At 45.0% G+C, this 26,150-nt stretch overlaps 1 protein-coding gene and 1 long non-coding RNA gene across 2 annotated transcripts in view; one reads left to right on the forward strand and one right to left on the reverse strand.

The window, feature by feature from the left end:
- Window positions 1–27: 27 nt before the first annotated feature.
- LOC125461754 (uncharacterized) lies at window positions 28–10,278 on the forward strand. The gene is made up of 3 exons (XR_007249544.2): window positions 28–142; window positions 3,478–3,723; window positions 10,165–10,278. It is a non-coding gene; the product is annotated as an uncharacterized LOC125461754 (long non-coding RNA).
- An 8,006-nt stretch (window positions 10,279–18,284) lies between these two features.
- pi4k2a (phosphatidylinositol 4-kinase type 2 alpha) overlaps window positions 18,285–26,150 on the reverse strand; it is a 37,560-nt gene continuing 29,694 nt past the window's right edge. The window contains exon 9 of the mRNA XM_048551022.2: window positions 18,285–24,662. Within this exon, the coding sequence (XP_048406979.2) occupies window positions 24,504–24,662 (159 nt within the window). The 3' untranslated portion in view covers window positions 18,285–24,503. The remainder of the gene's footprint in view (window positions 24,663–26,150) is intronic.

Genomic DNA, 26,150 nt, shown 5'->3' on the forward strand with positions numbered 1-26,150 from the left:
CTGAGTTCACACTGAATCAGCGCGTCACACAGCAAAACAGGACCTCTAGCCTAGGGAGTGAAGGGAGATTGGGAATAAGCAGGCAAAATGTTCCGGATTTTATCCAACAAAGTGCATCTTATGCGTGATATGGGGACAGCAGGTAAGGTGACGCGGCTGTCGAAAGGAATTAAGGTGATGCCAACCGTGTTCGAATAGCTGGATGGTTGCTTGCCGTCCGGGAGGCATGGTCCGTAGGCATGAGACAGAAAGGTCTGCGTTATGAAGGCACCCCAGGAGGTAATACTGTTAGACACACACGCACACACACAGCCGGCGGTAGATTTAACCTGAGGGTCAGCACACCTCAGGCGACTCCTTCTTAGTAACTTCAGGCAGCACAGAGAATCGAACCGTGCACTCGGCATTATGCTCGTATCACCCACCTAACACCAGGCGGTGAGGGAAACACAGTAAAAAAACCAAGTTTGCAGCACGGCCGGCCATGTAGATTTATTGTCATCAGGCAGGGGACTCCAACATCATCGGTGGCTTGGGGGGAGTGTAGGAATGCAGGAATTTCAGCACAACCTGATCGGCCATGATCTTTTAAAAGAGAGGAGCAGATCCCAGGGTCCGAATGTCTATTTTCCATTTCACAACCAAGAGAAATACGCCGTAATGTGGCAAGGTATGGTGCGGGAGAAGGAGCAAGAGGAATGCCCTGGTGCAGAGTATTGCTATTAGCTTCAGTCTTCCGGGGTCAAGGCGCAGTGGAGACAGACCACTGTCTGAGGTCTTCCTGCTGAAGGTAAACGGGGTCTGTTCAGTTACAGCATCATCCTAGCGCCTCAAATATATCTAAATATTAGCATTCTGTGTGTACGGGAGGTCTTTGGGTTTTTTTGGCTAGTCAAAAGATCACTTACTTGATATGCAACTGCACAGAACTGAACTGCATTTGTGACGATGTTTATACACAGATTTTTTTTCTATGAATAAAGTACGTTTTTGAAATAAGAAGGAAGTTGCTGGATTAAATTCCTGGAACTCCCTCCCTAACAGCACTGTGGGTGTCCCCACACCTCACTTAGGCTACAGCGGTTCAAGAAGTCAACTCACCACCAGAGTGTCCAGGAGCACATAGGGAGAGGCAATAAATGCACGCCCAGCGGGGATGACTGTGAATGAGCGAGAGAAATTTTAGTCCCTGATATTATCCTGTGCTGCACTTAAGGGTCCCCTGTGTGCAATACTGAGATTAGGCTCTCCCTAACTCAACAGAGGGTATAAAACAGGACAGGTTTGGGCACCTCATTCATACAAAACGCTGTTGCATGTGCTGATAGAACATAGAAGCAGAAGTAGGCCATTCAGCCCATCAAGTCTGCTCTGCCATTCGATGAGATCGTGGTTATTCTGATAATCCTCAACTCCAATTTCCTGCCTTTCCCCCATAACCCTTGATTCCCTTGCTGATAAAAAAAATCTTTATAAACAATATCAAACATATTTCATCTCAATTAAACCATGACAATTCAGAAACCGGGCTGTCAAATCGAAAGTCGAAAGCATTGCATTTTGAAGTCAAGTGAAATCCAGGATCCAATAGTAAACCACAATAGAGAGCTTTGTGCACAACACAGTAAGCCAGGGTAAGCCTGGGAACCAGTTTATTGCACAGCAAGATCCCAGTGACAGCAACCTATTTGGGGAAGAATGTCATCCTCAGGATGCAAGGGAGGGGGGAGAGGGATTCCCCTTGTTCACCTTCAAATGATGCCAACAGAGAAACTGTTTCCACTGGCGGGCCAGAGGGTTGTCGGTCATTGTCAAAGGTAAAACAAGTCGAGATCAGGAGCCCTCTTTCCACGCAATAAGCTGTAACCTGGAACGTGGCGGCTGAAAGGGCGGTGGAAGCAGCTTCAACAGGAACTTTCCAAATGAAATTGGATTGATGTTGAAAGAGGAGGAAAGTCTGGGTTGTTGGGCAAACACAGGGGAAATGAGAGAAATTAACTTGCTTGCATGAAGAACCAGCACAATTACTTGGCACTGCATAGGCCCTGCCTGAGCTGAATCTTTGTTCAGCACATTTTGGGGGTTGATTTTCTATCCAGGTTCCACGCAGCCAGTTCTACTGAATTGCTGAGTGTCCACAAAGAGGTTCAGCATGGATTAGGAGGTTTAAGGGCCCGGAATGACTTGAAACCCAGAGAGAGAGAGAGAGCAGTTCACTCAGCTCCAGCCAGCACTGTACTACACAGGTCACCCAAGTCTGCCTACCTTCTTGTATCTTAAAACACATTGAAAGGTGCAGAGGAGGTTTACCAAAACCATCAGTGATTGGGGACCTCAAGCATGCAAAGAGATATTGTTAGTCTTGCAGCCTAGAAGGCTAAACTGAGAATTAGGAGAGATTGGCAGAGAAGACTAAAGTTAAACTGTGCTCCCTGACAGGAAATTTGATAACCTGAGGACACAGATTTACAATAATAGGCAAAAGAAACAGATGGGGAAGAGAAATACATATTTCTATTCATCAATTTGTTGTGATCTGGAACATGCCGGTGGAATCAGAGTCAGTCAGAAATATCAAAAATGATCTGTATAAATACTTGCAAAAATAGCTGGAGGACAGGGAGAAATGGGTCTAATTGAATGGTTCTTCAAGGGGCTAGTACAAAATCAATGGGCTGAATGGCGTTCTTCTTCTCCCGATTGTACATACCTCTTTACCTGCAGCACAGCGCCTTCTGGCAGTGCAGCACTCCCTCAGCAGTGTGCAGGTAATGTCAACCTCTCAAAAATTCAGATTTACAGCCTGAGGCTTGAATGGAATGCCTCCTGCCAGCCCTGCTGATACGCTCAGGTAATTTCCCAAATCTGCATTTATACCTAGAATAGTGCCCACTGTTTTGGACCCCTTATCTAAAGAAAAGAAAGTCCACTAAGCTGATCCCAGGCATGCAGGGATTGTCTTGAGTAGGTGGGGATTGTCTTGAATAGGTAGGATCTGTAATCATTGGAGTTTTGCAGAATAAGAAATATACTATTGTTGAAACATCAAAGATTCTTAGAGGAATCCATAGGATAGATGCAGGATAACAAGGTGTGGAGCTGGATGAACATAGCAGCCCAAGCAGCATCAGAGGAGCCGGAAAGCTGACGTTTTGGGTCTCCTTCTTGCTCCTCTGATACTGCTTGGCCTGCTGTGTTCATCGAGCTCTACACTTTGTTATCTCGGATTCTCCAGCATCTGCAGTTCCTACTATCTCAGATAGATGCCGGAAGGTTGTTTCCCATTGCGGGAGAGTCTAGGGCGTAATTTCGGAGTCAGGGGTTGCCAATTTAAGACGGATGAAGAGGAATTTCTTCTCCGAGGATAGTGAAATCTGTGAAATTCTCTACCACAGAGGGCTGATTTGATTTGATTTGATTAATTACTGTCATATGTACCGAGTTACAATGAAAAGTGTTGTGTTATGTGCTTTACAGGCAGATTGTACCGTACAAGTGCATCAGGGTAACAGAACAATGTGCGGGATACAGCAGGAAGAGGCAAAGAGAGATTGTTGAAGCCTCTCAGATTCACGACCACCTGAGAAACCTTGAGGCTCTCCATACCAGCCTCAGAGGCTGCACCTTTCTGTCCAACGGCTGGACACTGTTCCAATTCGGCATGTCTCCAGAAAAACTGCTACACTTCCCCCAACCCCAAACTAAACTGGGCTGGGCTGTCATGTAAGTTCAAGGCTGAGAAGGACAGATTTTTAATCAGCAGGGGAATCGAGAGTTACGGAGAAAAGGCAGGAAAATGGTGGAAAAGGGTAAAGTTGTCCCAGCCTTACCAGACCACAAGGCTGCTCCCTCGTTGGAGAGAGGCAGCTGCTGGTGGTTTAACCTGAGGGTCACCACACTGAATTGAAGATTATCAGATCAGCCATGATTGAATGGCAGAGCAGTCGCAATGGCCCAAATGGCCTACCTCTGCTCCGAGATCTTATGGTTATTGGGGGAGGGGTGGCAGTCAGCCCCCATCAAAGTTGATCTGGCTGCACAGAGAGAAATGCCACGTGCCCAGAGCAGGATGGGTAAGATTCCACCATTGAGACACATGGAGCACACTCCATGCCCCACCTCTCCCAGCGAGGTAACCTCACCATTCCTTCCTTGTGCTTGGCTGCATTTTCTCCAGGCCGAGTGAAACTGTTTAAGGCTTGTTAGTGGATTGGGTTTTAGTCCCAGAGACACAGCAAAGTCAGTGAGAAGCTTCCAATATTCGATCCTTGCCTTGACCGTTACTAAGTGCTGCAAACTGATGCAGGACTCTCTCGAGGACCTTGCTGCTTTAAATCAGAATTCTCTAATCGTGAGTGAGAAATTAACTTAGAAACAAGAGGTGACCCCTTCAGCTCTTCGTGCTAGCTCCACCACCAGTCAATGAGATAATGGCTGATCGATGGCCTAACTTCATTTACTCGCCCTCACCCCATTCTGCTTAATACCTTTTGGTTAACAGAAACTCATCAATGGCTGATTCATTTTTTTATCCATTCACAAGATGGCAGCGCATCACTGTCTGGGCTGGTATTTATTGCCAGTCCCTATTTGCCCTCAAGAAGATGGTGGTGATCTTCTTGAACCACTGCAGTCTGTGTGTTGTACATAACATGCTGTCGCGGTGGAAGTTCCAGGATTTTGACCCAGTGACAGTGAAGGAACAGTGATATATTTCCAAGCCAGGATGATGAGTGGCTTGGAGGGGAACTTGCAGGGCTTGGTGTTCCCATGTATCTGCTGCCCTTGTCTTTCTAGATGGCAGCAGTTGTGGGTTTGGATTTAAAATTAACAATCAATCTATCATTAGAAACCTGCATTCATAGTGTGCCTTTTACAACATATGGCCATTCCAAAGTGCAACATTTTTTTTGGAGTTACTCTAGTAATGTAGGAAATGAGACTACAAAATTTGCACACAGCAAGTAGCACATGATGATGCTCGGGTAAACAAAGATTTTAGAATTATTGTTTGAGGATGAATACACTGGACATTAGAAAGGACTCCCCCCCTGCTGTTCTTCCAAATTGTGACATGGCCACAAAACACATGGTCTAATGGACACCCTCATCCGCCTAGCCGAACTCGTCCTCACCCTCAACAACTTCTCTTTCGATTCTTCCCACTTCCTACAGACGAAGGGGGTGGCCATGGGCACCCGCATGGGCCCCAGCTATGCCTGTCTCTTTGTAGGTTACGTGGAACAGTCCCTCTTCCGCACCTACACAGACCCCAAACCCCACCTCTTCCTTCCTTACATTGATGACTGTATCGGCGCCGCCTCTTGCTCCCCAGAGGAGCTCGAACAGTTCATCCACTTCACCAACACCTTCCACCCCAACCTCAAGTTCACCTGGGCCATCTCCAGCACATCCCTCACCTTCCTGGACCTCTCAGTCTCCATCTCAGGCAACCAGCTTGTAACTGATGTCTATTTCAAGCCCACTGACTTCCACAGCTACCTAGAATACACCTCCTCTCACCCATCCTCCTGCAAAAATTCCATCCCCTATTCCCAATTCCTCCACCTCCGGCGCATCTGCACCCACGATGAGCTCTTCCACTCCCGCACATCCCAGATGTCCACGTTCTCCCAGGACCACAACTATCCCCCCACAGTGGTCGAGAACGCCCTTGACCGCATCTCCCGCATTTCCCACAACACATCCCTCACACCCTGCCCCTGCCACAACCGCCAAAGAGGATCCCCCTTGTTCTCACACTCCACCCCACCAACCTCCGGATACAACGCATCATCCTCCAACACTTCCGCCATCTACAATCCGACCCCACCAATCAAGACATTTTTCCATCCCCACCCTTGTTTGCTTTCCGGAGAGACCACTCTCTCCGTGACTCCCTTGTTCGCTCCACACTGCCCTCCAACCCCACCACACCCGGCACCTTCCCCTGCAACTGCAGGAAATGCTACACTTGCCCCCACACCACCTCCCTCACCCCTATCCCAGGCCCCAAGATGACTTTCCATATTAAGCAGAGGTTCACCTGCACATCTGCCAATGTGGTATACTGTATCCACTGTACCCGGTGTGGCTACCTCTACATTGGGGAAACCAAGCGGAAGCTTGGAGACTGCTTTGCAGAACACCTCCGCTCAGTTCGCAATAAACAACTGCACCTCCCAGTCGCGAACCATTTTAACTCCCCCTCCCATTCTTTAGATGACATGTCCATCATGGGCCTCCTGCAGTGCCACAAGGATGCCACCCGAAAGTTGCAGGAACAGCAACTCATATTCCGCTTGGGAACCCTGCAGCCCAATGGCATCAATGTGGACTTCACCAGCTTCAAAATCTCCCCTTCCCCCACCACATCCCAAAACCAGCCCAGTTTGTTTCCTCCCCTCACTGCACCACACAACCAGCCCAGCTGTTCCCCTCTCCCCACTGCATCCCAAAACCAGCCCAGCCTGTCTCTGCCTCCCTAACCTGTTCTTCCTCTCACCCATCCCTTCCTCCCACCCCAAGCCGCACCTCCATCTCCTACCTACTAACGTCATCCCACCTCCTTGACCTGTCCGTCTTCCCTGGATTGACCTATCCCCTCCCTACCTCCCCACCTGTACTCTCCTCTCCACCTATCTTCTTTTCTCTCCATCTTCGGTCCGCCTTCCCCTCTTTCCCTATTTATTCCAGAACCCTCACCCCATTCCCCCTCTCTGATGAAGGGTCTAGGCCCGAAACATCAGCTTTTGTGCTCCTGAGATGCTGCTGGGCCTGCTGTGTTCATCCAGCTTCACACTTTATTATCTTGGATTCTCCAGCATCTGCAGTTCCCATTATCACTGTTCTAATGGACCAACTGTTCTGTCAGGAACATGAGAAAGATTTGAAGAGCAAAGGAATTGTTTCTGGTCTCCTTAATATATCCTTTGAGAAATGTCATCAAACTAGGGACATTGTCTGATTACTTATTTCATTGCTCTTTGTGGAACCTTGCTATGCGTACCTCCTCTGTGACGTAACTGAAATAAAAGCCAAAAGATGTTTGAAACAGGTAGCTGATTTGATGACAGAGCTACCCCCAGCCTTCCTTTGACTTTGTTGATCCCAAATAGTTGTCTGACTGTCATTCATATGTGAAATGAACCGCCAGAGGAAGTGGTGAATACAGGTACAATTACTGCTTTTAAAAGACATTTGGATAAGTACATGAAATAGAACGGTTTGGAGGGATATGGGCCAAACACAGACAAATAGGATTAGCTTGGTTTGGTAACATGGTCAGCATGGATTAGTTGGACTGAAATGTCTGTTTCCATGCTGTATGACTCTATGAATCTATCTCATTCTTTTTCTAACTGTTGATCTCTCTCTCTCCCTCCTTCTGACTCTCTTCCTGGGGAGGTGATGCCCTAACAGTATTATCACTGGACTGTTAATCCAGAGACCCAGATAATGTTCTGGGGTTAAAATTGTATCAGAGATAATAGGAACTGTTGCAGCTGCTTGGCCTGCTGTGTTCATCCAGCTCTACACCTTGTTATCTCTAATGTTCCGGGGACCTGGGTCTGAATCCCACCACGGCAATAACTATCTGGAATTAAGAGTCTAACGACGACCTGAATCCATTGTCAGGAAAATCCATCTGGTTCACTACTGTCCTTTAGGGAAGGAAACTGCCATCCTTACCTAGTCTGGCCTACATGTGACTCCAGACCCACAGCAATGTGGTCGACTCTTAACTGCCTTCTGGGCAATTAGGGATGGGCAATAAATGCTGCCTGGTCAGTGACACCCTCATCCCATGAATGAATATAGGATCTCTTTTCTCTCTATTCTTGTTTTTTTCTCCCTTTCTTTCCTTCAGACTCAACATTTCTATCCATGTTCACGACTCTATCTTTTTCTTTCTGTCTCACTTTCCATGGCAAGATTTCTATCTCGGTCTTTCAAATGGAAAGCACATTACTGAACACAGCCAGCTGAAAGGGGAGCAGGGTGGAGATGGGATTTTGCCTGCAGTCTGACTGTGCTCTGTAACTGCTTATTGATATAAATTAGCTATGCGACAGACTCACGATTATTAAAACATCCAGCTAACAATGGTCAGTGCACTCACCACAGAAATGGACAAAGAGAGACAGCGGAAGGAAAAGAGATAGGGAGATATTTACAGATGAAAACGGGAGACAAAAATAGTGACATGGAAATAGAGAGAGAGAGAGAAAAAGACAGAGAAAAATAACAGGGCAGAAAAATAGCAAGTACCTGGGATGTGACATAATACATAGAGGGGGAGATACACTAAGACAGAGAAAGTGATCAAGAGGAAGAGAGTGAAGGAACGGATATAAAGTATGGAGAAGGTAACTGATTTGTATCATCAGTGTGATAAGAGGCAGCAAAAGGAAATAAATCATTATGAGGGGCTGAGGCCTCAGATTGTGTAGCTCAAACCTCAGTGTGATTTTCATTCTGGACCATACCTTTTGCCGACTGTTAGATCAAAATATCATGATTCACTTTTACTTCAATTTTATTTTCCTTTTTCCTCCTCTCCTGTGAATTCTCTCTCCACTGGGCTGTGAAACTATTGCTCGCTTCACAGAGCATGCTTTTTCATTTTCCATTAACTCTTTTGCAGTGAGTCCTTGAGCATATGAGAGCGAGCGTGTATGCACACGCTCCATGTGAGTGGTGTACACGTGTGTCATTTCCCAATGCGCCTCCACACCTCACTGAGGAATGGGTAGCAAAATGGGTGGGTGTACAATTGAGAGAGCAGGTGTAACTGCTCAGTTAGCTGTTCAGACACCCCCAGCACCAGCTGCCCCAGGGAGAGGTAGGAAACAGAACAATATAGAAATGCGCAGTAACTCACGCAGTATCAGTAGACAAAAAAGACAGTCCAACATTCAGGGTCTGGTTCTTCTTGAACATCTGCTCAGATATAGACTGAACTGTTCTGATGCTTCAGGTTACGCCTTCTATGTCCAGCACGTGCTATTGATAGTCATTTCCATTTAACACTCAAAACAAAAAAAGGCGAACTGACCAAATTACAGACCCCCGAACCCTTCTCTGTTATTATCCAGGACCGCAGGTGAGTTAACTGACAGGACTCAGTACATAACTGAAGCATAAGAGATAACAAGGTGTGGAGCTGGATGAACACAGCAAGCCAAGCAGTATCATAGGAGCAGGAAGGCTGACATCTTGGACCTAAACCCTTAACCCCACATAACTAGAGCACATAACAGTTAAACTTTACAGGCAGACAATTGAGTATTCAAGAGGGTGTTAGGCAATTATTTGGATAGAAATAAATTGCGAGGCTATGAGGAAGAAAGCAGGAAATTGGCAGTGGATAATGTTGCCCATATTAAGAGCTAGTGCAGACATGATGGGCTGATTGACCTCTTTCTGCACATAATAATGGTTTGAATCTGAGATTCCCTAGCACAGGGAGCTACTACATTCTATTGTCTTGGGTGACTACAATAGCTATTTGATTCTGGGAATAACTCTCTAACAGCAATAAGGTATATTTATGTTTAACCTGGGAGATTTTGAAAATATTTGTAACTGGGGTTATGGATGAGGCTGTAGACTTGGTCGCTGAGCCGGTGAGTTTGACTGCAGACGTTTTGTCTCCCTGCTGGGTAACATGGTCAGTGCACCTCCGGTGAAGTGTCGGTGTTCTGTCCTGCTTGTTATTTCAATGCCTCAGTTTGCTGGGGTGGTTGGCATCACTTCTGGCTCTGTTTCTCAGTGGTTTGTGTATCAGATCTAATTCAATGTGCTTGTTGATGGAATTCCGGTTGGAGGGCCAGGGCTCTGGGAATTTCCTGGCATATCTCTGTTTGGCTTGCACTAATATGGATGTGTTGTCCCAGTCAAATTTGTGTTCTTCTTTACCTATGTTGCGACCAGGGAGGCTGGAAAGAGAGAGGGGTACCGACATGGGGTCTAAAGGATTCATCAATGAAGAGAAGTTATTTTCGCTGGCTGGGAGGAGTAGCGGGGGGTGTGGGGGATGGTCAGAGGGGTTGAGATTGACATCAAACTTAGAGCCAGGCCATTCAATGGTGACATTAAGAAGCATTTTACAAAGACTATCACGGAAATCCGGAACTCACCATTCCCAAACCCTCCTCTCAGAGCACTGCTGAGGCTGGGAACTTCTCTCTCTTACAGAACAGACTGCAGCGGCTCAAGAAGGCAGCTCACCACCATCTTTTCCTGGGCAACTAGGGACGGGCAACAAATGCTGGCCTAGCCATGAGTAAATTAAATAAAACTCAACTGGATCTTTCAAGAGTGAGGTGTGTGGATTTTTGATGCATAAGGGGGAGATGGAGCAAAGATTGTTGACTTGCCCGCTGAGCTGGCTGGACAGAGTACGGACGTTCCGTCACTATGCTAGCTGACATCATCAGTGCACCCTCCGATGAAGCGATGTAGCTCTACTCTGTTCAGTATTTATATGATCTGTCTTGTTGAGGTGTTTTGTGTCATTTCCAGTTCTTTTTTGCAAGGGTTTATGTATGGGGTCTAATTCCACATGTTTATTAATTGCATTATGGGTGGAGAACCAGACCTCTAGGAATTCTCATGCATGTCTGAGGTTGGCTTGAGCTAGGATGGTCACATGGTCCCAGTTAAATTGATGGCCTTCGTTGTCGGAGTGTAAGTTCATTGTGGCTTTTTGCTGCTAGCCGATGTTCAGGTATCCTGATGGCTCGTTTCCTTCCTGTCTGGCCGATGTACTGATGATGTCACTTGGCATGGTGACGAAACACCTGAACAAGAACAAGCCAGCTCGGTGACCAAGTCAACAACCTCCCCCACAGCCCGAGCTACAGATCTTAACAAGAATCTTATGATGGAGCAGAGGTTGACAAACAGATCAGAAATAAAGGCCTGCCTTTGTATAGCACCTTTAATTATCAAAGTGCTTTACAGCCAATTAAGTCATTTTGCAGTGTTGTGACATGGAGCCAATTTGTGCACAGCTTAGTGGGTAGAAGAGGTTTCAGTTTTAACACTGCAGCAACCACAATATAGAGGAAGGGCAAGGTAGGCTCAAGGGGCTGAATGGACAACACCTGTGCCCAAGTTACAAGCACCTGTAGTTCTCGAATGGGTGCATCAATTCAGTATCCATGGGGAGTGATGCATGGCAAATTAATACCCAAGAAACTCCTGTGGCTTCAGGAAGGAAGCCCCTTTCAGAACTGGCCTGGCTAGCACGTCCATTGGAAAATGCATGATTCATTTTTGCCACCAGGAACACAACCATGTGTCCCCCAGAAATAAGGGGAATTTGCTGACATCTTGAACTGTTAAACCTGTCCCTGTTAATGCCTGCTTAGTTCCAACATAAGACATGTCTGTGCATTTGCATGGCTCCTAAGGGATGGGGACAGTGACACAGAGGGGGTACAGTCTCTCCTGCAGAAGATATTCTGAACATGTACCAACACTGAGCATGTTCTCCAAAACAATTTTCTGGCTGTGTGACTAGTGCACCATCTAGTGGTTCCTGAGAGATGTGCAAAGAAAGAAGGCAACATTAAGCAGAGGTTCACCTGCACATCTGCCAATGTGGTATACTGCATCCACTGTACCCGGTGCGGCTTTCTCTACATTGGGGAAACCAAGCGGAGGCTTGGGGACCGCTTTGCAGAACACCTCCGCTCAGTTCGCAACAAACAACTGCACCTCCCAGTCGCAAACCATTTCCACTCCCCCTCCCATTCTCTTGATGACATGTCCATCATGGGCCTCCTGCACTGCCACAATGATGCCACCCGAAGGTTGCAGGAACAGCAACTCATATTCCGCCTGGGAACCCTGCAGCCATATGGTATCAATGTGGACTTCACCAGTTTCAAAATCTCCCCTTCCCCCACTGCATCCCTCAACCAGCCCAGTTCATCCCCTCCCCCCACTGCACCACACAACCAGCCCAGCTCTTCCCCCCCACCCACTGCATCCCAAAACCAGTCCAACCTGTCTCTGCCTCCCTAACCGGTTCTTCCTCTCACCCATCCCTTCCTCCCACCCCAAGCCGCACCCCCATCTACCTACTAACCTCATCCCACCTCCTTGACCTGTCCGTCTTCCCTGGACTGACCTATCCCCTCCCTACCTCCCCACCTACACCCTCTCCACCTATCTTCTTTACTCTCCATCTTCGGTCCGCCTCCCCCTCTCTCCCTATTTATTCCAGTTCCCTCCCCCCATCCCCCTCTCTGATGAAGGGTCTAGGCCCGAAACGTCAGCTTTTGTGCTCCTGAGATGCTGCTTGGCCTGCTGTGTTCATCCAGCCTCACATTTTATTATCAGGCAAATAGCAGTCAACAGGTTCGTGTTGCGGAATATTCTTAGGAATAATGGAGTTTAAGAGACTGAAAAGTCAGGGCTGAGAGGAGAATTAATATGACAAGCACCAGGAGCTTGGGTCATATTTATGAACTCAAGGGAGGTATACGTACCGCAAAATGATTGCTTAATCTATGCTTGATCTCCCCAATATACCGTGCTGAGCAGGGAGTACGGTACATTACATTGAAAGTACATACAAACCACTTTTTATTCATTCACTGGTGGGACATGGCCATTGCTGGCTGACCAGCATTTATCACACATCCCTAATTTCCCTTAAGGGGGCAGTCATGCGCTGCTTTCTTGAAACACTGCAGTCCACACATTGAAAGTTGACCCACAATGCCATCAGGGCAAAAGTGAAGCCAACAACTGTGAAGAAATGGCAATATATTTCCAAGTCAGGATGCTGACTCACTTAGAGGCAAGCTTGAAGGTGGTACTCAATCCATGTATCTGCTGCCCTCGGCCCTCTAGATGGAAGTGGGTGTGGGTTCAGAACGCGCTGTCTGCTGTCCAAGAATGTTTGTTGAATTTCTGCAGTGTATCTTACAGAGACTAGCAGCAGTGTGCAGTGAGGGGTAGTGGTGGTGGAGGGAATGATGTTCATTGATGATGTGATACCAATTAAGTGGACTACGCTGTCCTGGCTGATGCCAAGCTTCTTGCATGTTGTTGAGTTATATCCATCCAAGGCAAAGGAGAGTATTCCATCTTTCTCCTGACTTGTGCCTTGCAGATGGACTGGCTTTGGTGAGACAGGAGATGAGTTACTCACTGCAATATCTCTAGCCTCTGACTTACTCCTGCAGCCACTATGTTTATGTGCTGAGCCTAGGGGAGTTTCTGGTCACTGATAATCCCTAGGATGTTGACAGTACAGATTCAGTGATAGCAACACCATTGAATCTCAAAGGATGGTGCTGCTTAGTCAATAGGTGCTGGAGTAGGCCATTCAGCCCTTTGAGCCAGCACCACCATTCACTATGATCATGGCTGATCATCCACAATCAGTATCCTGTTCCTGCCTTATCCCCATAACTCTAGATTCCACTATCTTTAAAAGCTCTATCTATCTCTTTCTTGAAAGTATCCAGAGAGTTGGCCTCCACTGCCTTCTGGGGCAGAGCATTCCATATATCCACCACTCTCTGGGTGAAGAAGTTTTTCCTCAACTCTGTTCTAAATGGCCTACCCCTTATTTTTAAACTCTGGTGCCCTCTCGTCCTGGACTCACCCATCAGCAGAAACATGCTTCCTGCCTCCAGAGTGTCCAATCCCTTAATCATCTTATACATCTCAATCAGATCCCTTCTCATCCTTCTAAACTCAAGTGCATTCAAGCCCAGTCACTCCAATCTTTCAACATATGATAGTCCCACCATTCCAGGAATTGATCTTGTGAACCTACACTGCACTCCCTCAAAAACAAGAATGTCCTTCCTCAAATTTGGAGACCAAAACTGCACACAATACTCCAGGTACGGTCTTACCAGGGCCCTGTACAGCTGGAGAAGGATCTCTTTGCTCCTATACTCAATTCCTCTTGTTATGAAGGCAAGCACGCTATTTAACTTTCTTCACTGTCTGCTGTACCTACATGCTTGCTTTCATTGACTGATTTACAAGAACACCTAGATCTCATTGTATTTCCCCTTTACCTAACTTGACTCCATTGAGATAGTAATCTGCGTTCCTGTTCTTGCCACCAAAGTGTATAACCACACATTTATCCACAATAAACTGCATCTGCCATGCATCTGTCCAAGTCACCCTGTATTCTAATAACATCCTCCTCACATTTCACACTGCCACCCAGCTTTGTGTCATCAGCAAATTTGCTAATATTACTTTTAATGCCTTCGTCTATATCATTAATGTATATCGTAAACAGCTGTGGTCCCAGCACCGAACCTTGTGGTACCCCACTGGTCACTGCCTGCCATTCCGAAAGGGACCCGTTTATCACTACTCTTTGCTTCCTGTCAGCCAGCCAATCTTCAATCCAAGTCAATATTTTGACCCCAATACCACATGCCCCTATTTTGCTCACCAATCTCCTATGCAGGACTTTAAAGGCTTTCTGAAAGTCCAGGTACACTACATCCACTGGTTCTCCCTTGTCCATCTTCATAGATACATCCTCAAAAAAATTACACAAGGTTAGTCAAGCACAATTTCCCCTTCGTAAATCCATGCTGACTCTGACCTATTCTGTTACTGCTAACCAAATGAGTCGTAATTTCATCTTTTATAATAGACTCCAGCATCTTTCCCACCACTGACGTCAGGCTAACCAGTCTATAATTTCCTGTTTTCTCTCTCCCTCCTTTCTTGAAAAGTGGGACAACATTAGCCACCCTCCAATCCGCAGGAACTGATCCTGAATCTATAGAACATTGGAAAATGATTACTAATGCGTCCACGATTTCTAGAGCCACCTCCTTAAGTACCCTGAGATGCAGACCATCAGGTCCCGGGGACTATCAGCCTTCAGACCTAACAGTCTATCCAACACCATTTCCTGCCCAATATAAATTCCCTTCAGTTTATCCATTACCCTCGGTCCTTCAACCACTATTGCATCTGGGAGATTGCTTGTGTCTTTCCTAGTGAAGACAGATCCAAAGTACCTATTCAACTCTTCTGCCATTCCCTTCTTCCCCATAATAAATTCACCCATTTCTGACTTCAAGGGCCCAATTTTAGTCTTAACCATCTTTTTTAAAAACATACCTAAAAAAGCTTTTACTATCCTCCTTTATATTTTTGGCCAGTATTCCTTCATACCTCATTTTTCCTGTGTATTGCCTTTTTAGTTAACCGCTGTTGCTCTTTAAAAGCTTCCCAGTCTTCCTGCTTCCCGCTCATCTTTGCTTAGATGAGGTTAAAAAACGGAGCCTCTAGGATTGCAATCTCAGAATTACTTCCTGTGTCACATGCCAGTGAGGCTAGGAACAGGAAGACTGTGTCCATAGTGAGCTGCACTATGTAGACAGGAAAGCTTCAGGTGTGTGGATCATTGATGCCTTCTGGCACAGGCCAGACCTGCCCAGGAAGGATGGATCGCACCTAAACTGTGAGACCAAAATCCTGGCAGCAATGTTTGTTGTTGCCACTTAGGAAGATTTAAACTAGTGTAGCAAGGGGACAGGAACCGAAGCAGTGGGTCATCGAGTAAAATGATCAAAGAGGAGTCTGAGATCAATGCCATTAACACTTAGGGGAACAAATGGGGAAAGGTTACTGAAGATGGCAAGACTGGCGGTCTGAGATGTAAATGTTTTAAAGCAGGGAGTATTACAGGCAGGAACTTAGAGCTTGGATTAATACATATAACTGCAATGTTGTAGCTATTAGAGACTTGTTTGAGCGGGGGACCAGACTGGCAGTTTATCATTTTGGGATTTAGATGTTTCAGGTGAGCTAGAGAGATGTAAAAGGGCTGGAGAATTGCATTACTGATTAAGGACAATATCACAGCTGTACTTGAGGGAGGACACCTAGGAGGGCTCACCCAGAGGCGCCATGAGGTAGAGCTCAGGAATTGGAAGAGTACAGTCACTTTGATGAGATTGTACTACAGGCCCCTCAAAAGGCAGCAGGGGATAGAGGAATAGATACATGGTCAGAATATGGAAAATTGCAAGAACAACAGTTGTTACAGTGGATGATTTTCACTTTCCCTAATCTGCCTGGAATTTGCTTAGTGCCAGGGCTTCAATGCAGAGAGGAATTTGTTATAAGTGCCCAGAATGTTATTTTTTTGAAACATGTAAATAGTCCAATGAGGGAAGCTATACAAGACATGGCAGTGGCAAATAAGCCTCGCCAGGTGATCGTCTCTAAGGAGGAGCATTTTGGGAAACAGTGACCATAATTCCATAAGTTTTAAGTTGCATAGGGAGAGGAGTAGTCCTCATAAATGTATTAATTTGTGGGAAGGCTAACTATCACAATATTACACTGTTTAAGGGTAAAGCCACATCTGACATGTAGAAGATTTTTGTAGTCGTCATTTTGAGTTGATTCGACAATGGTCCTGTGACATTGAAGGATATGGATAGCAAAATTCATGAAAGTTGGATAACAACAAGAATTGATAGTTTAGTCAAAAAGCAGGCATACTCAAAGTTTAGAAAACTGAAGACAAAACAGAGCCTTTGAGGAATACAAAGCTAGCAGGAAAAAACTCAAATGAGGAGTGGGGGTGGGGGGCTGGGTACAGTGCTAAAAGAGGCCATGAAATGTCTTTACAAACAGGATTAAGTCTCAAGATGTTTTATACATAAAGGAGTAAGAGGGTAACTAGGGAAAGGGTAGGTCCACTCAAGAACAAAGGAGGGAATGTATGGGCAGCATGGTGGCTCAGTGGTTAGCACCGCTGCCTCAAAGCACCAGGGACCTGGGTTCAATTCCACCCTCGGGTGACTGTCTATGTGGAGTTTGCACATTATCCCCATGTCTGCATGGGTTTCCTCCCACAGTCCAAAGATGTGCAGGCTAGGTGAAGTAGCCATGCTAAATTGGGGGTAGTGGTCAGGGGTCTGTACATTAGGTGGGTTATAGGGGGATAGGTCTGGTTGGGATGCTACAAGGGTCAGTGTGGACGTAATGGGCCAAAAGGGCCTGTTTCCACACTGTAGGGATTCTATCCTATGATTGAAGAAGTCCATAACAAATACTTTGTCAGTATTCATAAAAGGAGATGATGAACCTCAGGAGGAGCATGTTGATATTCTAGAGCATGTCAACATTAAAAAAAAAGTGCTGTCGGGTGTTTGCAAAGCATTAAGATAGACAGGTCCTCAGGACCCGATGTGATAAAAGAATGCTGACACAGACAGGTGAGGAAATTGTTGGGGCCTTGTAGGAGATCCCACTTTAGCCCCAACATCTCACTAGCTTAAATCTTGAGTGGCACTTACAAACTTCCCTACAACAATACTGGTTCTTGGCCAGTTTAGGTGCAACCCATCCTTGTATGATTCCAATGAACTAGCTATCTGAAGCCCTCCCACCTACTCCAGCTCTTTAGCAACACATTTCAGCTGTATTATTTCCCTATGTTGGTCTAACTGGGTAGTCTATAACCACAGCTGTCAGTCTCAGGATAGGCCATTTAGGACTGAGGTGAGGAAATATTTCTTCACTCAGTAGTCAGCTAGTGGAATTAGCTACCACAAATGGTTGTGGAGGCTGGCTCAGGAGAATACTTACGGAAGAGATACATAAATTGGATATTAAAGCCACCAAGGGGTCTGGAAAGAAAATGAGAATTAAGGTAAAGTTACCATAGTCCCAGCAGGCTGCGCTCTCATTCACACAGATGACTGATGGTTTAACCTGACTGTCACTATGCCTCAGGCAATCTTCAGAAGGTGAGAACTTCAAAAAGGTAACCTCAGCTGGTGCAGGAATTAAACCCACATCGTTGGCTTCATTCTGCATTGCAAAACAACTGTCCAGCGATCAACCTCAAAACAGAAGTCAGCATTAAGACAGAGGATCAGCCGTGATCATGCTTAATGGTGCAAACTCAAAAGGCTGAGTGGCCAACTCTAGTCACCTGGTTTCAATGGCACAGGGTGAGGGGGGGGGGGGTTCATATTTACAATGTGCTTCAAAATACTTAAATGTGCTGCATGCAAATAGCTTTTCAGTTCTATTTCATTTTGTGCAATGACACACTTTATTGGGTCACCGCTGCAAGCCTCCCAGCTGAGGAGACTGGTTGCAGTACACCACAGTTCAAGCCTATTATCAGCACCTTATTCAGTCACTGCTTGAGAGCCCCAGCCCTCATTCGTCACCACTATTCACCTTGTCCACACATCCAGAAAGATCAAACTCCTTGTCCTCTTCAAGTGGGAAATAACAGAAGGCTCAAATGATCAAATTAGAAAATTTATCTAATGCTAAACAGGAGTTTGGCAGATTTATAATTGCAGAAATAGTGATCATTTGATTCTCATTTTATATATATATTTAAATACATTAGAGTATACAATGCTTTATCAGAACAGTACATTATAGTCAGTGTCCAAGCAAAGAAAAGCAAGTTTCAACTGGCAGAATCATTACTTGTTATTAATTCCTCTGATGAGCAATGTAGATGGTCCAATAAAGCCTAGCAGTGCTATACTGAGGGCCCATGCTTGGCATATCCCTGCAGAATATTTATTAATATTTACTTGTACCGAATGCAGCAGTTCGGACTGAATGGATGCTTGCCCTTCCATTCCCTTGGTACCATGAATGGTGTTTCAATGCCATGATGTTGGTCATAACCAAGTCAGGATCACTGCTGGGAGAAAAAAGGAAGGAGATCGACTAGGAGGAACCAAAAGAAAGGTCAGAATGAGGGAGACTGGATGGAAAAAAACACACTGAGATGTAGAACAATCAAGTGTGCTGCAAGTGGATCCCTGGACTCCAGACATCTGAAGGAAGAGGAGAAGAAAATACGTTCCTTTGGATAGACTGACCATCTAGAGGTTCCTAGCTATTTAGACCATCCCTCAGGGAGGAGTCATAAGGTTGATGGCTCACGTTCCTTTCTACTTCATAGCTTAAATGGGAAATATTGTCAGAAATCAATCCATACAATGTGAAAGAACTAGGAGAGTATTATAAACCATGTTTTTCCGGTCAATAACACGGCACTGTTGCACAAATGCTTATGACTTGAGCTTGGATCTACCTACAGCACAAAGTTCACAGGTTCCATGACAAAGAAAAATTGGGGATTGGTTTGCCAAACGTGTGACTGAAGATCACTCATGAGGAGCACCATGTAGCAGATGTCCTCTCAATGGCCAATTTATCCAAATGGGATTTCTTGACCAGCATGACCTCAGTTAGAAAAATTCAATTCTGCCGGAAATGACACATGATCCAGAGATTTTACAGACGAAACACAAACAGAACTTCTTTCACCACAGCCATCCTACAAAGCAAGGCCTCGCTGTCCCAGAGTCCCATGTTGCTCTGGTACAAGAACAGATCTTGACTCCTCCAAGGTAGGAAGAAAGCTGCTCAAATTCTCATTAAAAAGGACCTGTACTCATGTGTAGACAAGGGGTGGGTACTGCTCAGGATTATAATCAGTTGGTTTTTTTGGTTAAGCCCAACCAGGACTGATTTCGGAGGAATGTTCTGGGATACGGTGGAGAAAATTAGAATATGAATAAAGAAATTATTAAAACAAAACATTGGGAGTACAACACTGGTGGAACTGTTCAGCAAGCAACTTATTTTTGTTATATTATGGCTGGCGGTCGAGGAGAATCAGCTCTGCAGATGGAGGAGATTTCTAATGGCAGGATTCCACACACTTCCCATTTGCTATGCAGGTTGGTGCTAGAAAAACACACCAGGAGACAAAATGATTCAGAAGTAACCAAGATAGAGCAAGTACGGTCTTGAGATTTGAGTGAGGCCATAGACTTGAGACTAACAACTACCCAAAAGAAGAGGTAAAAAGTGGAACAGCAAGGGAACAGAGTGGGTCTTCAATCATGAGTGCAACTTGTGATTAAACACACCAAACGTTGGGATAGAAACAAGTACTGTGCAATCCCCACAAGTGTGGGGGTGGGAGAAAAATAAACTGATTTTGGGAAGAGTGCTCATCAATACAAGTTGAGGTCTGTCTCAAACTATACCATCCTTTCTTCCCTCTGGCCCCCAAGAGGTGAAGTATCTACAATCTCCAAATTTTGATTTACTGGAACTAAAAGTTGAACTTTACACCTTCCAATGTAGTAAACTAGAGTCCCATGCTTGTAGGCAGAGAAAGATTTCTGATGAATTCAAGAGCAGAGAAAAAAACAAAAAAGGTCACTGGTTAATTAAAAGCTGACAGATTTGAATTTTAGTTAAACAGTGCAGACCACCTATTGTGATATTTTCACCTGCATCCAGAGCAAACTAAACTTCATCAGATCCTAAGACAGTATTACTGACCTATTGCAAACAAAATTCATCAGCAGCTCACATTCTAGTGAATTTTCTTTTTAAAAGCAGCTCAAATACATCCCTGTGCAAGTCACAGACTGTAAAGGAAGCAACTGGACCCAAACTATTGCAATGTATTTTCAGTGCAGTAGTGGTTAAACTAGGAGAGTGCAAGATGCAATTTAGTTCAAAAGAATCATCTGACAAAATGAAGTGGGGCAGGTGCCTTAGAGATCCCAAAATTTTGCATACTTCTAGAATCTTCCCATACAGAGACAGCAGTCAGACAGTGAATCACATTAAATGTGTGACAAAGCAGCATACACAACAGGATCTGTACAGGCTATTATCTGCAATTATTCTGACTGGAACGAAATTTAAGTAGCAAAAGACCATTAACGTTAACGTTATTGCATAATCTCTTAAGTATTTGATTTGCACACATTCCTGTGGCCTTTAAACAAATGCTATCACTTTTTTTGACTACACAATAACAATTCAGTCCTGCTGAATGCTACTCAGGTAGGAGATAATGGAAAACTCAATGCAGAAAGGGATGGGGTCGGATGCGGTGGGGTAGGAGAAGAAGTCTGTACTGAATCTCAAACCTCATTCAGATTAATATTATATCATCCATGTTTCAACAGACTAAATGGGAGGAAAAAGTAGTGCCTCCCTTTCAAGTTGCAGTGGCCCAATAATTCACAGGTGATGTTTGTAAGTTAGCCTCAGATCTGCGGGCACAGTTTTTTTTAAAAAGAAGCTAGAGAACAATTTAACATGCCACTTGTAAAACATGCCACTTAAAATCAACTTTCCTTCAAGACAGACTAATGTGAACTGTTGTGGCGGATTCATGAAGCCCCATTCCTTCATCTTTAAATGCATTCTGCTAAGGGCAGTGACGGATGCATAAAGAAATGACAAAATGACAAGTCAATAGACAGGACTACTCAACCCAATGAACCATGTTGTGACAAGGATCATTCCTAGCAATGCCTGACTGCACTTCACTGTGCTCCAGCGTTCTCGGCAAAAAGGGTGCAGTGAGGGGAGGAATCTCACACGGAAGGGACAATTTCGATGTGGCTTCAACTGAACCCATAGTATAAGTAATTGTCCTTTACTCACTCACCCCAAAAGGCATGGCTTTTGTGACCTCAAGCACCTGATCCAAATGGTCATGCACAACCATAAGTAGAATGTAGGTTGTCTGAACACAAGAGGATTCCGACCAACCTCTATACGTACCTTCTTGCCATGGCTGCTCAACAGTGATCAGGACCTGGAATTCGCATTTCGTCCTCTAACCTAGATTGGTTTTAACCACCTACCCCAGTTACCTCAGCCTCAACCATTAAAAGTGACGCATCACAAAATTAACATTAAAAATCTCACTTAAGGTCTGCTCAACTCTATTGGTTTCTAACCTCACTCCCCCCCCCCTCAAAAATCATTAAATAACAATGCAACTTCAGCTATTGCCAGGAAAACAACCCATGGGGTAATCAATTTAAAAATCAGTCCTAAATGGACCAGAATGAAGAATCATTCAGAATTTTACTATATAAAGTCACCCACAAGACAGATATAGCCTCCAACAAGCTTGCCTGAAGCCAGAGTCCCTTTTCGACAAGTGGTAGTGACTTTAAGGGTGGGTAGGGGAGAGGATTGATTGCCTGAACATGTCCATGACAGGCTGGTTGTACATGGGCTTCAGCCTAAATCAACCTGAAAAATTTTAGCACGCTTATGGACTTCTCAGTTTAAACATCCAAGAACGCCGCAGTTAAAACCTTCAGTTCACACTGTAGCTGCAACTACAGATTCAAAATAGCTTAAAAATAAGGCATTTATTTTCATAAGGGTCTGTGTAAATAAAGCCTGCCACCTGGCAAGTGAACAGGTGATGCAGAGCTCAGCACAAACGTAAACTAGTGAGAAATCTCAAGCCAAGAACACTTTCAGCTGCAAGATATTCTCAAAGCTAAGTATTGAGAGAAAAAGATCCCAACATTCAAAATAACACGGGTGCCCAACTCACTTGGCTAAAGTGCCCTCTGATTAATACAACTGAATAAAAATTAAACTCAAAACAGCCATAACTTGTCAGCGCTGTAGTTTCCTTTCTTTGTGACCTTGTGCCTTTGTAGAAACAGCTTCACTTACCATTCACATGATTCGAGTAGGTCCTTTTGATTTTGCCCACAAGCTGTTTGTTAATTGCTCCGACAGAGTTTTGGGATGAACAAATGACAATAATCTTACCCACCCGTGACCAGAAGGAACCCTACCCACTGCTGCTCAGTGACTAGAAGGAATCCCAATTTCCAAATGAAACTCAGCAATGAGCAAGCATTTCAACATACCCTGCTGCGACCACACGAGATATGGACCAGTTACAAGTGGTAAGTACCCATATCTGATCTTCCACATGATTCAGTATAGTTCAAGCCAAGAACTAAGGGTAGGCACAGTAGTCCTTCCAGTAGAGGGCATAGAGGGTAACAGAAAGCAGGTACCACAAATGGTGACCCATCATTGATCTCCCTTTCTCTCAAATGGAGAGAAGTTGCAGTTGTTCAGTCTAGCCAGGAAATGAGAACAAAGATTTAATTTTCTGTTTTAGGTGACATTAAAGCAGGCCAGCTCTCACAATAACCGCAAGTTTAAATAAGTCTTCAGCTCTGTTGCTTTCTTACACGCTCACCCCAGCAGACGGGCAGACTGAAAGCAGCAAAAGCAGGGAAACCGGGTTTTGTTTTGGGGGGGGGGGGGGGTGCAGACTGAGGAAGAGAGAAGTAGGAGCTAATGATCTGTTCAGCCTACTGCTCTCTCCAGTTTAAAACCGACTCATCTCATTTCTCCAAAAGAAAGTGCAACTGGGTGGAATTGGAAAAGTGAAAAAGAAAAGCAGTTAGGCTGAAGAGCAAGGAAAAGGAAATGCAGCAGCTGCCCAAATCTGAAGTCACTCAGCAGAGCAGTAGGTCACAACAAGGTGCCATGATATACAGAGTTCAGAGGACAGCTACTTGCACCCTGTGCAATGTCTGTTAGCCATTCGTTTTGGCATTTTTTTAAAAAAAAACATGCTGCATTGGCTTCTTGTTAGATTATTTCTTCTTGACAATTACCTGGGCTATGTAGCTTAACAGTCATTTCACATGCATATCTTTTCCACTGCCCCAAGCCCCCTCTAAAACACAGACTATGTAAAAAGAAAAGTGGCTGGGGAAGAGGAAAAGATTCAATACCAGCCACAACTGATTTTTAATATCTAGAATTGTAAAATCATGCTGCAGATTCAAAGCAGAAGGTTCCAATTTGGTAAGTTGAAGCATATTTTGGTCCAGCTGGCATTCACATTAACACTGGCCGCACTGAGTGCAGATTTATATTATCTTATTCACCATTCACCCACTTCCACAGCTGGATCTTGAGGCTACTGATACCTTCTTCCCGAGACTTTCTTCTCGAGCACAGCATCAGCTCTGTCACAGTCCTCTACGTTGATTTTTTTTCTCCCTCTTATAAACACACGCAAAGCAGACTTGAAAGGAACATGATCGGATTGAGAGATTCCTAGACCAGCATAACCAGAGCACACTGAAGTGCATCTGGTTATGTTTTGAACCAAAACAATTTTAGTGCAAAGGAAGATAAATCAAATTCCAGTTTCAGGGACAGGTGGTTGGGGAGAGGCTTAAGACAGGTGCTGGTAGCCTGACCAGATATCAGCTCAGCTGCAGCAGCTATAAGAGTCCAGTGGAGGGCAGACAACTCAGCATCCATCTGACAGTGAATATAACAACTGTTGTGGCAGGGGGTGGGGGATTCAGGGTAGATCGGAAAGGAGAAAAAAGTGTTTGGACTTTTTTGGGGAGGGGATGAGGAGAAACAAAAGGTGAAGGAATTAAGTGCAAATCACTCAATAATTCCCCTCGCACACCATTTCTTGCTGATGTAGTGAAGTCTTGTGCAATAATCACATGTGGGATAAAACACAAAGTAGGGTTGTCTCTCTCTCTCCAGCTATGACAAGTCCACTGAGTTCTCACATCCTGGAGAGGGGAAAGAGGCCCAGGATTATCAGGTTATTCAACCAGCAAGCTGTTCCCTGGGGTGGTGTTCTCTTTCCACATCCAGTTGTGCTACCACCATGTAAAGAAAGGCTTTCTGCTCTGGAAGCTCTGTGTGTACAAGTCGTTACTGCGGTGGTGGCTTCGAGTTGTTTCCACAATGACGGGCGGGATGTGGATGAGCAGCAGTGGTGACTTCCCATCCTTTAAGGCCTGCGTGAGATTTAGGATCTGGGATTGAGGTGGGTGGTAGGAAGGGAGTGGGTGATGGGCAGGGATGGAAGATGGTATAAAAGAGAGGGGGTAAGGAACAAAGGAGAAAGCAGAAAGTTATTTTACAACAACATTAGACTTGACACCAGACAGATTATTCACAGGATGATTCAGTGTCTGTTACTTCTACCTTAATGGAATGGGGGGGGGGGGGGGGGGGGGGGGGGGAGAGAGAGAAGCAGGACATCATCTCGCCTGTCCCAGCTATAAGTAAACATATAGCAACATTTCAGAAGTTTATCCAGGTGGTTTCACATCCAGTGCCAGGCTAGACAGATTAGCTGTGGAAGACTATTCAGCAGCTCAAAAAAGACAGAGCCAAAACTTTATCCAGCCTCTACATGCATAGCAAGTCTTGACAGCACAAGGGTTACCATGCGATTTGATCATGAAATGTGTCAGCCAAGACTGAACCCTTAAGGGTCTGACAATCTTGACATGGCATGTATTTATTTGTTCGTGGGGGTGTACATGTCACTGGCTGGCCAGCATTTATTGCACATCCCTAGTTGCCTTTGAAGGTGGTGGTGAGCTGCTTTCTTGAAAGAATACAGTCTGTGTACCTATGCAGGGACCTACAATGCAGAGAGGGAATACCAGGATTTTGACACAGTGACAGAGAAGTAATTTTTCTAAGTCAAGATGGTGAGCGACTTAGAGGGGATAGTGTTCTCATGTATCTGCTGCCGTCGACTTTCTAGATGGATGTGATTGTGGGTTTAGAAGGTGCTGTCTGAGGATCTCTGCATGTCTGCAGTGCATCTTGTAGATGGTACACACTGCTGCCACCTAGCTTTGGTCATGGAGCGAGTTGATGCCTGTAGATGTAGTGCCACTGTTCAGTGGCACAGGCCAACTTTCCAGCAACGCGAGTTTAAATCCCACCATAGCAGCTAGAGGAATTTATAAGTTAATAAGTGCAGAATTAAAAACCAATAAAAGGTGACCAATTTGGTTCACCAACATCCTTCAGGGAAGCCTTGTGGGGTCTGGTGTACATTTGTTTTAATTTGTGGTATGCAAACATTGCTGGCTTGGCAAGCATTTGTTGCCTACCCCTTAATAACCCAGTAGGAAGTTAAGAATCAATCACATTGCTGTGGTTTTGAGTCTTATGTAGGCCAGACCAGGTAAGGATGGCAGTGTTCGGATCTGAAAGAACTTCAGTGAACCAGATGTGTTTTGATCAGTGGTCACACGGTCACCATTAGACCTTATCTGACTCATGACCTACATGAGCCAACATCTTTTGCCGATCTGTAAAGCAGACATTAACTTTTAAACAGTCCTCTAATAGCTGAGCAAACTAGTTCAAAAAAATCATGGCCTTGCCAAAGAACACCCACATCATGGGCAAAAGTAATTTTTAAAAAACTTGCAAGTTACCTGACTTTTAATACTCCCAACTCAGTCACTCATGTCTATTGCCTGCTTTAGCAGGGATAG

Source organism: Stegostoma tigrinum, chromosome 20 (assembly GCF_030684315.1).
Source record: "Stegostoma tigrinum isolate sSteTig4 chromosome 20, sSteTig4.hap1, whole genome shotgun sequence".
In the NCBI taxonomy this organism is placed as follows: domain Eukaryota; kingdom Metazoa; phylum Chordata; class Chondrichthyes; order Orectolobiformes; family Stegostomatidae; genus Stegostoma; species Stegostoma tigrinum.